At 46.2% G+C, this 14257-nt stretch overlaps 1 protein-coding gene across 3 annotated transcripts in view; it reads right to left on the bottom strand.

The window, feature by feature from the left end:
* Positions 1-4038: 4038 nt before the first annotated feature.
* LOC104934169 (disco-interacting protein 2 homolog C) overlaps positions 4039-14257 on the bottom strand; it is a 43420-nt gene continuing 33201 nt past the window's right edge. For all 3 annotated transcript variants that reach the window (XM_027274331.1, XM_027274332.1, XM_027274333.1), the window contains 15 exons: positions 14149-14249; positions 13397-13477; positions 12873-12996; positions 12637-12758; positions 12339-12450; positions 11979-12088; positions 11615-11745; positions 10601-10769; positions 9306-9476; positions 9155-9216; positions 9002-9059; positions 6537-6611; positions 5826-6000; positions 5620-5743; positions 4039-4780 (listed from right to left, as the gene is read on the bottom strand). In XM_027274331.1, the coding sequence (XP_027130132.1) occupies positions 4528-4780; positions 5620-5743; positions 5826-6000; positions 6537-6611; positions 9002-9059; positions 9155-9216; positions 9306-9476; positions 10601-10769; positions 11615-11745; positions 11979-12088; positions 12339-12450; positions 12637-12758; positions 12873-12996; positions 13397-13477; positions 14149-14249 (1868 nt within the window). In that variant the 3' untranslated portion in view covers positions 4039-4527. The remainder of the gene's footprint in view (positions 4781-5619; positions 5744-5825; positions 6001-6536; positions 6612-9001; positions 9060-9154; positions 9217-9305; positions 9477-10600; positions 10770-11614; positions 11746-11978; positions 12089-12338; positions 12451-12636; positions 12759-12872; positions 12997-13396; positions 13478-14148; positions 14250-14257) is intronic.

Raw genomic sequence — 14257 nt, 5'->3', positions numbered from 1 at the left:
TGGAACCAACTAACCCGGACCCTTTAAATGAATGAATGCATTTTTCAAATCACCTCTGCATGTAAAAAAATGTTGAAATATTCAGGATGAAAACCTTCATGTTTCTTGGAAGTGATTTGCAGTGAAGGTTGCTCCATGGTGTTCACTCAAACACCGACAGATGTCACCTCCAGAAGTTCTCTGGTCAAACAGCCATCAGAAGGAAAGGAGCAGGAGTACAGGGTGGGGTCATCACAACCACCTTCACATCAGCGGCAGCAAGACGAAGGAGATGGTGGTGGACTTCAGGAGGAAGAGGACATCCAGGCACTGGACATGGAGATGGTGGGAGTGTTGACAGACGTCCTATATAGGAAGAGTCAAAGTCATCTCCACTTACTGAGGAGACTGAGGTCCAGCTCTGTCCTGGACGGCCCTCTTAGACTCCATAGATGTTAACAAAGCTCCTGTGGACGCCTCAAGCACCTCCATGCAAGAAGATCTACCACAGGCATCAAAAAGCCCAAATGAGCGTGAGCATCCTCATCTTGTCGACCATGTGAATGCTGAATTTCAGTGTGTGAAGTTAAAAAATGTGACCTGGGGAGAGAGAGAAAGAACAGGTGCCCCGTGCTCCTTTGGGAAACTTCTCCTCTCCAGTTTACATGGGAGTAGATGGGGCTGTCGGTGGGTGATCCTGGAGCATCAGCGCGTCTCCCACCAAAACTATAAGTCTGACGGCTTCAGCAGTGATATCGCTGCGTAGCCCACGAATTTCCCTACGTTTCTATGTTACATTACATTACATTACATTGCATTTAGCAGACGCTTTTATCCAAAGCGACTTACAGAGGAGGACATAAGCTGAGAAAGGTGTAAAGGACACAGAGTAGTTGTTAGTTTTGTTAGGCAGGGAAGCATTCTGGAAACAGAAAGGTTTTTACAAGTTTTTTAAAGGTAGAAAGGGATGTTGCTGTTCTAGTAGCCGTTGGTCATTCCACCATTTGGGGACGACCACAGAGAAGAGTTTAGAGTGACCTCGCTTTGCGAGAGGCGAGGGTACAACTAGACGGTTTGTATGAGCGGAGCGTAGCGCCCTGGTCGGGACGTGAGCCTTTAGTAAGACGCTGAGATAGGCAGGGGCAGATCCTGAGATGGTTTTGTAGGCTAGCGTCAGAGCTTTGTGTTTAATTCTGGCAGCTACAGGCAGCCAGTGCAGGTCGCTGAAGAGTGGGGTGACATGTGACCTTTTAGGTTGATTGAAAACCAGTCGCGCTGCGGCATTCTGGACCATTTGCAAAGGTTTGATCGCGCAAGCAGGTAGGCCAGCCAAGAGCGAGTTGCAGTAATCGAGGCGGGAGCTGACTGTAGCCTGAATCAGGAGCTGAGCGGCATATTGGGTCAGGTACGGTCTGATTTTTCTAATATTGTACAATGCATAGCGACATGACCTCGCTACGGAGGAAATGTGTTCAGAGAGAGAAAGACGATCATCTAGTACGACGCCCAGGTTTTTAGCAGCATGGTTAGGGGTAATAGTGACAGTACCAATTTTCAGGTTGAAGTCATGGCAGATTGACTCATGGGCAGGGATGACCAGGAGTTCGGTTTTTGACAGATTAAGCTGGAGATGGTGGTCTTTCATCCAAGTTGACAGATCAATGTATGAATTATTTCTGTAGAGTGACATTTGTGGCCACGAGAGCCGTTTGCAAATGTATTTTTTTGACTCTAGCTCATTGTAAATGTTATCCTGACACCGTGAGGTTCATATTTATGGTTTATGAGAATCAACACAAACAACAACAACAACAACAACAATAAAAACTAGTCTGAGTTTTAGCCAATCAAAGCACTTTATTGCACTGTATAGTGTGACGGTGAGCCAATAGCAGGCTCTTATAAAAGTGTCATTTAATCTTTTTATCATGTGTACAAAACAAGTCACACACACTTGTACCGTACAAAATCAACACTATTTACATACAATATACACACACACACACACACATACACACCATGCAGCCTCACTCCCATCCGGTCCCCTGAATCCTCAGACGAGTTCTCCGGTTTTTCTGATGGGATTTCCTTCTTATCGAATGTCCCTCCCATCACAACACACACACACACACACACACACACACACACACACACACACACACACACACACACACACACACACACACACACACAGGGACTTAAACATGACCGCTACGCTGCTACCAACAAACCCAAACTGCTATGAGCCAAACAAGCGCTAAGCAACTTCTGATATGCATAAAGTTCTTCTTCTTTTTTTTGTTTGTTTGTTTTTGTTTTTTTTGGATAAAAATCTGCTGAAAGACGACGACGCAGAAACAAACAAAGATGAGATGAGATGACGTCATTAGATACTTTATCCACAGATGATGCTGAGTTATTCAAAATAAAAACGTCCAACACTCTGAATAAAAAGCTTCTTTCTAAACCTGCTGAGAACTACAACACTTCACAGCTAGCCGAGAGGCGTGGATCACTCCGCCTGGTTTTTGGGGGTGAACTGATGTTTTCTGTAAATCACGTGCGTCCTCGTTAAAGGTGAGGGAACGTCTGAGGCAGTGCACATGAGGTGGTAACTGTTGTACCGAAGCCTGGAGGACGTTCTTCACTCAGGATTCTGGATGAACGTGAAGCCGACGAGCAGGGCAGGTCTGATGAATCACAGCTCTGAACTTTCTGAAAACACGTGAAAAGACTTTTCAAAGACTTTTTCAAAAGTTTTCAGTCTCAGGATTTTGTGGGCGGTCCTTAAAGGGTGGCGCGATGACACGCTGAGGCCACCCTGAGCTAGAGAGACAGAGATGAATTCATCTCAGCTCAGAGTGTTTCAAAGTTAGTCGTGTCATTTTCTGAACTCAAAGAATATTTTATGAAGAAGACGGCACTTAAAAGACGGGTTAAGTCGTAAATTAAATAAATCTAAATCGTCTATAGGCGTGAACGTCGGCTGCGAGGAGGATAAGCGCTCACAGATAATGTCTGGATGGACTTTGTGCTTCGTATAATTCTCCTGATATCAGAAACTGATATTTTCAGGCAGCAAACAGAGCAGAGAACTTCATGTTTGGCACAAAGTGATGCTGCGGTTTGTTTAATCCTCAGAAGTCAAAGCTTGATTCGACCGTTGCAACTTTTAAAACGTCTTTCTGTGAGCTCATCTTTCTATTAGTTCATTAATTTCTCTTAAACAATCTACCTACAGAGCACCTGAAGAAACTTCAAGAAACTTCTAATGAACGTGGGCGTGTCGAATCTCTGCAGTGAAGAAAGTCCTTGTGGCCATTATTGCTACTTTATGAGCTTCTTCCTGTAAACTTTCCCAGCAGCCTCCAGATGTTCGGACGTTCACAGCGTTCGAATCGTCGACGGCTGCCGCGTCTTCCCATAAACTCTTTAAATAACGGTAACATTCCCTCTCTTATATTCACACAGTGCACGTCGCTCGGCGTTGAGATGAGCTTTGGGCGCTTCAGGGACTCGGAGAAAGTTTGATGAAAACTGATTATTGTGCATGTTACAGTTCAGCTTTGAAAAAGAACTACGTCATCGACAGACACTAACATCGTAAATCTGCGTTTGTTCGTTTCTTAAAATAGTCGAGAAAGGTCGCGACCTCTCCGAACTTTAAGATGAACTCATGGAGACACACACACACACACACACACACACTGTTGTTGTTGTTTTTTTTTGTTTCTCGTCTCCGTTAAAAAAAAAAAAAGATAAATTCTCTTATTTTGTTCGTCTACGGATTAAAAATCTGTTGTTGCGTGAGTCACATTAAAACTATGTAAAATGTCCCTGTCGCACATTGACGGACGTGATGAACACACTCAAAGACAGAGACACACACACACACACACACTCTGCACACACACACACAGACACACACACAGGGTGCAGGTGGAGAGAGCTGCATATAGGGGCTACTATACCTCATCGTGTTTTAGGTACCTCTCCATATAGATTATTATGTCTATGTACAATATTTATATTTTTACAATAATCTGGCTGCCCCTGTTCTAATTCAAATAATACCACAAATCTGGATTTTTTTTTTTTTTTTTTGGATTGGACCAAACATGATGACGGACACGGTCTCAGTATTTTCCTCTCTCTCTCTCGACCTCGACTTCGACCTCCTCGAACTCTCTGAAAGACGACACTGGAGCGGCCGCCCCGTACACAGTGTTCCCCTAAGGCTTTCTACAGTGACAGAGCTCCTGGTAACGGTCACGAGATTGAACGGGGGTGTAAAAATGATCATACCACCACTGAGCAATCAATCAATCAATCAATCAATCAGCCAATCGACCAACCGGCACAACACGACTTAAAGAAAACGGACGATTTAAGACCACACACTATATGCAGGTTCAAAAATACAGTACATCCTGATTTTTGGGAAATAAATGAACAACAACGGCGATATGCACGGCATACAAACGCATGCTAGCTCTCTCTCTCACACACACACACACACACACACACACACACACACACACACTCAGGCTACATGTTGTAGGCCACGTAGATGGGGTCTAGCTGGTCTTGTAAGAAGCCGTCGCGGAGGTGCATGCGCTGTTTCTCGCCGCGCGAGTTGATGGGGATGACGCCGATGTCCGTCACCACGACGACGCCCACGATCAGGTAGTGCTCCTCCAGCACCGCCTTGGTCACCATGGGAACCAGGTCGAGGGCCTCCTGTTCGGAGCCCTCCAGCTCCACCACCACCACCAGCAGGTTGGTCCAGGGGAAGACGGCGCTGAAGGAGGACGGAGGAGGAGGAGGAGAGTTCATTCATCATCACTGACTCATTCATGCTTCATGTTTGGCCACCAGGAGGCAGCAGAACACACCTGAAGTGTTTTCTGCTACATATCAACAGTGACATGGACGCCTGGCAACACGTTAACGCACCAATAAAAATGATAAAATTATATATATATATATGTGAAGATATAACAACAACAGGGTCGATTTTCCAGCATCAGGAGTTTAAAGACTCGTCATGAAGTATTTTTAAATTGTGGAATCGTTCTTCTCCTCTGAACATGAGCTGAAGGAGGACAGTGGACAGCGTGCTAAGATGTGACGAGATGTCAATGACTAACGGAAACCTTCATGATTTTAAAGACTCATGACATGAGAAGGATTTTTAGCAGACACCTGCCGACGTTTAGGATTTAAAAAACACTCAGAGGCTAAACGAGGGCTTCATCTTCAGACCCGGTCCATCTCTACTAACTCCTTGTAGTGAGCCTCAACACAGATTCCTACAATCATGTAGATCTTTAATATATAAGCAGACTTCAGGTCGACGACATGGAAATGTAACTGAATAAAGTTGTGAGTGTTTCTGCCTTCGATGGCGGTCGCACTGACTTTTGTGCTAAGACAGAAATCTTTGAAGAACATCAGAGCGTCATGTCAGAGAGAAGGAGAACGACTCGAGCCTCCATGATGCTGCTGAGTGTGACGGAGGAAAGGTGTGGGTAATAACCTGACACCGACCATGAGAGAGATTCCCCTTCATAGAAACACACCTTTTTAGGAGTTTTAGGAGTTTGTCTGCAGGCTCATGTTCCCTAATCTGACACCTACCACTCCATGATGCTCTTGTGGGCACGGATGACGGAGGTCTCGATGTCGATGGGATGATACCTCATCCCCCTCAGCTCCATGGCCTCTTCCAGAGCTCCCACCACGAACAGAGCGTCGTGTCTCTCTGTGAGGAACACACAAACACAGAGGTCATGCTGGTGCAGCGTGAAGGAGCTGAGGCGATGCAGTCAAGAGAGGACGCTGACCTCCGTTGGCGTCGGTGAGCTCGGTGCGACGGAGGAAGCCCAGGTAGCCCGTCCTGGCCCAGACCGTCTGAGTGTCTCCGAAGCTGAGCCTGGAGTTGAAGTGGTCGGACTGGAGAACCTCCTCGCCGTAACCGCTGTAGTAACCGCTGCCGTTATGAGCGCTGTGCACCCAAATCTGCAGGAGGAGCACGAGAGGCCAGAGGTAATGTTCCTACTATGTTCATAATGTTTCATTTTTAAAGAATCAATATACAAAAACTACAAAGTGAGAAACTCATGAAATGAACTCTTGTTTTCCAGAGTTCAGCTTATTACGTGAAGTTCATGCACCCACATTATTGAATGAACAAATTTACTTTGAGGAAGGAGGGAACAAAGACAGACAGAAGAGGAAGGAAATGAGAAAAGGAAATGGACGATGAAGGAAAGGAAAGCAAAGGCAACGTAGAGGAAACAAAGACGGACAGAAAGGAAAGGTCAAGAAAATCTAAGAAAGGTTAAAGAGGATTAAAAAAGTTTCAAACAAGAACAGAAAGAAAAGGCATCAGAAAAGATTTCAAAGAACAAGAAACAAGGACAGAAAGAAAAGAAAAGATTTCAAGAAGAAACAAGGACAGAAAGACAAAGAGAAGAGAGAGAGAAATAAAAACATATGACAGAAAGATGAAGAACAGGAAAGAAAAAAGAAAGGAGCAGTTCGTGTCCGGCGACCTCTCCGAGGTGCGAGTCTCCGAGCGGTCCTTTGGTCTCCGGGTTCGCGATGATGATACGAACTCCGGGTAGAATCTGGAAGAACAGAACAGAGAAAAAAAGAAGAAGAAGAAGAAGGAGATGGAGAGAAATCAGTTGCCGTGGTTACCGCTTCACTTTTGATTTTTTTTTTTTTAGCATGACTACAAAACTCCAGAAATAGAGCCAGCTGTTTATATTGAAACAACTTTAATAAAGCGAGCGAGGAGGCAGTGAACACAACTCGAACACGAGTTTATTAGATTTAAGTCCACTGAGATCTCACAGTCAAACATCCTGCAGGAGAAGCATTCAAAGAACGGACAGACAGAGATGTATATATATATATATATATTTTATGTCCTCCTCCTACATGCAGTGAGTCAAAATAAACAGCGGGCTGATCGATGACCAGCCCTTGAAACATGACATCCTCTCTTTGTGTGTCAGTGTGGGGGAAGAAGAGACTCGACGTCTCATCGGGGCTCCAAGAAAAGATCTGTCATCTTCCCTCACAGACCAGAGCTGCTTTAAAAACCGTCCATCAAACGCCGAATTTAATCTGCCGGACTCGACTTTTCACACGTTTCATTTAAGCGTTCGTTAACTTTCAGCCTCTGGAGCCGACGTTTCTCAACTTTCTGAAGCGACGTCAGAGCTCAGGCTTCCTCTTGAAACGTGAGAATGACGAGAAAGAAACGTTTCTTTTAATCCGTGGAAGCAGTTCTGTGTCGAGCTGCGTTTATCTGTTCATCCGTTATCGCTTTAATGTTGCAGCTGTTAACGGTGACGCCCGAGACGTTCACACGTCTTATCCTAATCTGTAACAATGCATCATATTTTATTTTGCATTACTAATCTGCAGAAAGCAGCTACTTGAAAAAGGACCTCAAACTTATATTTAAAGGTCCGGTGTGTCAGATTTAGGCGACTGAATATGGCAACAAATTGAATATATAACATTTTGGCAATTTGTCTCCTGGGCAACAAACTCTCAACAGCTGATTTTAATGCATTAAAAAAATAACAGATTTTCTGTTTCTGCTCTTACAAAGTTACACAATCAGTCGACACGAGTTCCCTCCTCTCTCTCTCTCTCAGGTTCACTGATATATATTTAGACGCCGTGTCGTGCTGTCGGCTCTCACGGTGACCTCGCTGCTGATGGAGTTTGGTCGGTTGCTAAGAGATCCGTAATGAAAGTGAAGTAAGTGCCGCTCGGCGAGCGGATGAGGGGGGTGTGATTTGCCGCTGGGCTGAAGCGGCAGATTCTGAAGAGGACTCGCGCAGGAGGAGGCGAGACAGCTGCAGGTGAAGAGGACGAACTCGCCGGGAAACCAACTACATTAAGACAATTATCTGTTCAACTTTTCTGCAAATGAAACATTATCTCAACAAAAAAAGCACAAACTTTCTGTTATCTTCTATGAATAACTACTGGACGAAGCCAGATTCAAACTTCTTGTTTCATGTTGTTGATATTTTAGAGTTGACATACGTCAGAAAAGTGTCAGCCGCCATGAAAAAAGGAATAAATGTATAAATAAAATGTAATACAATAGAAAAAAATATGCAAATTCCTCCATAGAAGCTTGCAGAGTTTATTAAACTGGAAGTTTTGGTGGATGCTGCTGAAACAAAGATTTTCAGACTCTACAGGTGAACATGGTAAAACTTTAACCAGTCATCGGCGTGTTCTGAAAATGTAGAATTTAAATGTGCAAAAGTCCAATGAAGATCTAACTGTGTGTTTTCTTTGCAGAGTCTCAAAACGTGTTTTTGCCTTCAGTGTCTCAAATCGTCTATAAATAAACGGACATGACTTCATCTGCTGCATGTGGGCGAGTCGTACACTGCAGGTTATGATTTTCTTTCACCATCTGTCAGGATGTGACGAGCGGCTGCAGTCCTGTTTTTTTTTTTAGAGAGAGATCATTAGTATCTTTATTTTTTATTTGGGGAAAAATAAAAAGTTTTCTCGTGTACTTTAAGGTGTGGCAGTGCTGATGAGTACTGGACAATAAAAGAGACAATCATCTTGAATTCAAGGTCTTTTTAAGGACTTGTCAAATTCAAGGACCCAACAACGCCATAGTTTGAGACACAGAAACTCACAAACGCGGTTACTACACACACTCTTAGAGAAATTCTTTCAAGGCCTTGATTTTCCCTCCCCTCAAAGTCACAAACTTTCAAGGATTTCAAAGAACCCGTGGGAGCCGCGTCTGATGAAATGTGATGCCATCCTTTCTTCACCCACCTCTCCACAGACTCAAAGGGAGGACGGATGTCAAACCTGCTGTCTGCTTTGACTCACTGAACGTGGGCGGACGCAGAAAATAGTCCCTCTGCATCTGAACACTTTCTTGTTTTCGCCGTGCGAAGCGAAGCTCTCTTAAACTTTTGATCCTCGTGTAAAGCCACGAGTCGATCTGAATCGCACTCACCTTTCCGGACTCCATCAACGGCAGACTGTGAGGAGAACCTCTCTCCACCAACCGAACCCTGAAAACACACGGGTGGTGGAGATGTCACGGATTTGTACGGAGGAGAGAGAAGAGAAAGAAAACAACGCGACGCAAGCTGACGGACTGCCGTACCTGTCGTGTCGCAGCGCTCTCATGTCCACGTAGACGGTTGTGGGGTCCGGTCCTGAAGTGCCCTGCGGCCAATCACAACACAGAGGCGGTGAGCATGTGATCGTCGTTGAGGAGGACTGTAAAGCGTTTCATGTATCATGTGTGTTTCTACCTGCAGGCAGATGGCCAGGTTGACCCTGCAGCCGAAGGCGGTGCTGACGGATCGCGGGTGGAGTCCGAGGTCTTTGAAGAGTTTCGAGAAGGAGTGTGTGAGCGACATCCTGGGCCTCTCCTCCGCCACCACGACGCAGGCCCGAACCCGGGACAGATCCAGACCTCGAGCCTGGACGAGAGGGAGGAAATGTTGTCACACAGAGGACTAAAGTTCATTAATTAATTAATGAAATCGTTCAAACGACAGCGGCGCGAGTTCTTCCTGAGGTAAACGTTTAAAGGTTTTCATGTCAGTGACTGCGACTAAAGAAACATTTGTACTTTTCACTCTGCCTTTGCTCCTCTGTCTCCATGGAGACCCAAAGAAAGATAAAAACTAAAATTAACTCCATCAGCGACCAATCAGGCGGCCTCAGGCTGAGACAGACGGCGACAGAGTTAAGCTATTACGGCGAGGACAGAGGACGGCTGAGGCGAGTTTGTGTCTGTTTGTGTTGAACGTAATCGCTGTGAAACAGTCAAGAAGTGCCTGGCGCTCGCTCACTCTCATTCGCTGTCTGTGTCGCTCAACCACCGCTCTCTCTCTCTCTCTCTCAAACCAAATTCATCTTCTCCGTGACTCTGTTCTGCAGCGAAAGTTCGAGTCGGACTCAGATTCAGAAGTCGGAACACGACAGGTCGAGTATCTTTGACCGGTCTGAGCGTCTGACATCGTGCTGCGTTGGATCCGGCTCGCTTCTCGCCGCGCCCTCGCTGTCCCATGGAGGATTTTTCGTCGCACTCCCGCGATCTCTGTTCTGATTTATCAGCATTATCATTATTATTAGCTATTTATCATTAGTGTCGGTTTCTCATCCTGATATTAACGATCACGGCGCTGTGGAAAGTTTTTGACCGCTCAGCGATATTGAGTCCTGCAAGCTCAGGCCTGAGAGTTCCCCGGGACATTGGAATGTAGGACTAAGGACTATTTGGACACCTGAAACTATCATATAGGATCTAAATTTAGGGCCCCGGTTCTGCCAGCTGGAACACGAGCGAGCACTCTGAGTTCCTGGGAAAGTTTTTGTTTTTTGGTGGAGATGAATCACAGCGTCACGAGGACTACAAGAATCATTATGCAAATGAGACTGATGGCAGACTCAGACATGACGGCTTCATTTCCACACGCAGCAGGACATCGGCTGAACCCAGAGCTGCATTCCTGCAGTCTAAACAAACATCAAAACAACAAAAATCCCGATATTCGGAACATAAAAATTGACACGTCGGTCGTATCGGTGTCTTTCTGACCTTGAGCGCCTCCGTCTGCAGCCCGAGTCCTTTGGTGCAGAGCTCCATGACGCTGTAGGAGCAGAAGGTGTCTCGCACCCTCAGCTGGCTGACGGCCAGCAGCCACAGCGCCGGGTTGGACTCCAGCTCCACCGGCGGGATCAGGATGGACTGGTGGCCCGAATACACACTGCAGACAGACACAACACACACACACTCAAAGATCCTCATAACTGAAGGTCTGCTGTCGGCTTTATTTATTTTATTTTATTTGAGACGTTCAACAGCAGAAATCTGCTCCCGCCGACTCCACAGTTATTGAGACGAGGATTTAAAGCGAAGCCGAGCCGAGAGCTGTGAAGTCAAAAGATTTAAAGTCGCTCAAGTTTCATCGATAAACGTCGAATAAACAGTGATTTCGGACATAAATCATAACTTGATCATAATAATTAAAAAAGGCCCTGTGGTGAAGAAGAAGAGCGACATGTCCGGGCCCAAAGAATAGAAAGGCTCGTGTATTATACCTTCATGTGAAAGCAAAGTCAATCTGACATCTGACATTCTTCTCGACTAATCTCAGTCCTCCTCCTGTCTAAACCCGACCAACTCGAACCCACAAAGGCAACGAGTACCGGCCAATTATGCCTAGTCAGGCACGGTATTGGTTGAAGATGCAGTCACATCTCCCTTACTGAAAACTCTCTCTGTCTCTCTCTCCATCTGTAAACATACGTGTCTCATTAATCTCATTAATGCATGTTACTAACTAAACTTCTTCCCCAGAGTCTGGGTCTGGACTTGGACCGCGGTCTGTGCTTTATGTGACAGCTGAACGTTTGTTTATCTGTTGCTATAGCTGCCTCCACTCTTTGGGATTTTATCTCAAGAGCAATCCAGTGTGAAAACAGCTGCCTGACAGATCAACGATGAGCTGAAACTCACTGTAAAACTCCTCGTAAAAACACAGATTATTCCACTTTTAAAAACATCTATAACTATAACTACACGGCGTGTAAACCGACGGAGACGACCGACCTGCAGAGACACCACAGGACAAAGCCGAGCCCGCAGTACGGATCCAGACAGATGGCCACTTCTCTGGACGGGTACAGCTCACACTGCAGCTTCACCGACCGGCAGAAGGCCCCGACTGCATTGTGGGACATCTGGAGAGAGGAAGACACAACAAGACACAACAAGACACACACAGAGACGAACAGGGTGGAAAGACTGACAGTTAATCTTAAAGAGTTTGTCACTTGAAACATCAGAGCACGTCTCGGCTGGACGTGTTAGATGTAGTTTGTGTGTCAGGACTACAAACTCTGCACGTGTAATGCAATGTAATAAATAAACGGATTAAAGAGGGATGAGTGACGAGGATCAGCGCTGAGCTGACCTGAACTCCGGCCAGCATGCCGGTCGTTGACACACTGAAGTCCAGATAGGCCAGACCGTCAGGGTTGGTGGGCTTATAGAGAGCTGGAGGCTTCTTCTTTGGCAGGTCATCTGTGGCACACACACACACACACACACACACACACACACACACACAGCATTTGTTACACAGCAACTCCCGTTGTGTCCCGTCGACGGTTGGATTTAGAAACTAAACAAGCAGCCAGTAAAAACCGACGTAGTAAATGTTGCTGTGGAAGAAAAAAACGCTTTTCGAGGTCAGAGGAACAGTTGTGATGATGCCAGCACATGAACGTCCTCACGAGGGTAGAAAAAAAAAAAGGTTTGGGTGTGTTTGTACCGGTGTCGAGGACGGGCGGCCAGTTCCTGATGTCCACTGTGGCCGTGGCCTCCTTGGAGCGCAGCAGCTTGCAGATGACCGCCGTGGTCATCACGCAGGCCGAGTGACTGACCTGCAGACGAGACAGACGAGGTCAGAGCGACGCCGTGTGTTACATGTTTCACCTCTTTTCTGTTTTAAAGTCGGATAAAAATGACAAAACGTCTCGACGCGAAGCAGGAAAACAACAGAAGGACGATATGACGACGATAAACAATCGATAATGTTTGTGTCTGTTATGATTAATGAACTCTCTGACCTCCACGATCATCTTGACGGTGGGCAGGGTGGTGGAGATGTTCTGAGGGTGGGGCGGCCGCACCGTGATCGGGACACAGCCGGCGTACAGGCTGCCGTAGAAGGCAGCGATCAGGTCGATGCCTGCACGCGCACACACACACACACACACACACACACACACACACACAGTGAGAGGGAGGCGACGATCGATTCAATCCAACGTTTACAAATCTACAAACCACAAACGTTCCTGACCTGGCGGGTAGACCAGAGCGACGTGGTCTCCTTCCTGCAGACCTCCTCTCTCCATCAGCAGAGCCGCCACTCGCTCCGCCCTCTTATGGAGCTGCAGGCAGGTGAGGGAGCTGGACACCGCCCCCTGGAGGAGAGGAGGGAGAGAGACGAGGGCAAAACGTTTGTTACTACCACTCTATCTACTACATCTGTGATTTACAGAGTTTCCTGATGGACAGTGAAGTAAACAGATGCCAAATGTAGCTGCTGTTAGCTCAGCTGTGCTCCCTGGACTGGAGCTGGGCGAGCGTGCTCAGCAGCCTCTATGGACCCGATGGCAGAGGCGAAGAGGAGCAAGAAGCAAGAAGCCGCCGGACAAGAGTAAATGTGGGACTGACTTTTAGTGGTTGGTGAGAGCTTGGTGAAATAAAAGGCTGAAAGACAGACGCCGAGCTGGGCTGACTGCTGCTGGACTAGGCAGTGATATCAGCTGCTGCTGGGACCTGGATGCTGATTGGCTGTTCATGAGGAGTGTGTGACGTTACCCGGGAGCTGAGCAGGGTGTAGAGGACGTGGTCCGGTGTGGTCTGAGCTCGCCACTGCAAAACCTCCGACAGGAACAGGAACTGAAGGACACAGACACATTGTTATCAGCCCGATGTGTGAAGGGAACCTTTTCAGATTTAAACTGAGGAACGGCACGATGCTTCCACGAACATCAGCAGCTCTGCAGATAAATCTTTAGTTTCATCGATGCAAGAAGACGAACAAGAAGTTCATCACCAGTTTACCGAAAGATTTTCTTCAAACTTCATCGACTTCATGTGTGTGATCACAAATCGACGTGAACTCCTGTGTTAACAGGTTTGACCTTCGAGCTTCTGCAGATTTTGAATTTATTCAATGAGATATCACAAATACGATAATTTATCCGAGGACTGAGATTCAAACACGACAGAAGCTGTCGAGATCCTCACAGTTCATCTGTTCGGTCTGTGACTGTTTGACCTTGAGGACGAGGTGTTTAGTTTCAGACACGTTGGTCTCGTTTAAAGCTTCAGTTTAATTATTTGTTTGATTGGCTTGTTTATCAAATTCAGTTTTCAATCATATAAAACTGAGAAAAGCAGCAAATCCTCACGTCGGAGGAGCTCGAGTCAGATTAATCCAGAGCAGCTGATCAATTAACTCCCGTTTCCATGGTAACAAAGAGTTTTTTTTTTCTTAATCTGGATGATATTTCTGTAACTTTTTAATCACATGTTTGTTTGTTTGTTTGTTTGTTTGTTTGTGTCACCTGGTCGTTGTCGTCAGTCTGTCCTAAATCTCGGCCGCTGGCCTGAGCGATCCTCTTCCCTGACACCAGATTCCCCACCATCACAGAGGCAGGTCCGATCTCTGCAGCA

The sequence above is a fragment of the Larimichthys crocea genome, chromosome XXIII (genome assembly GCF_000972845.2).
Source record: "Larimichthys crocea isolate SSNF chromosome XXIII, L_crocea_2.0, whole genome shotgun sequence".
Classification (NCBI taxonomy): Eukaryota; Metazoa; Chordata; class Actinopteri; family Sciaenidae; genus Larimichthys; species Larimichthys crocea.
The sequence above is the reverse complement of the archived record's forward strand: the minus strand, read 5'-3'. Positions and strand labels throughout refer to the sequence as shown.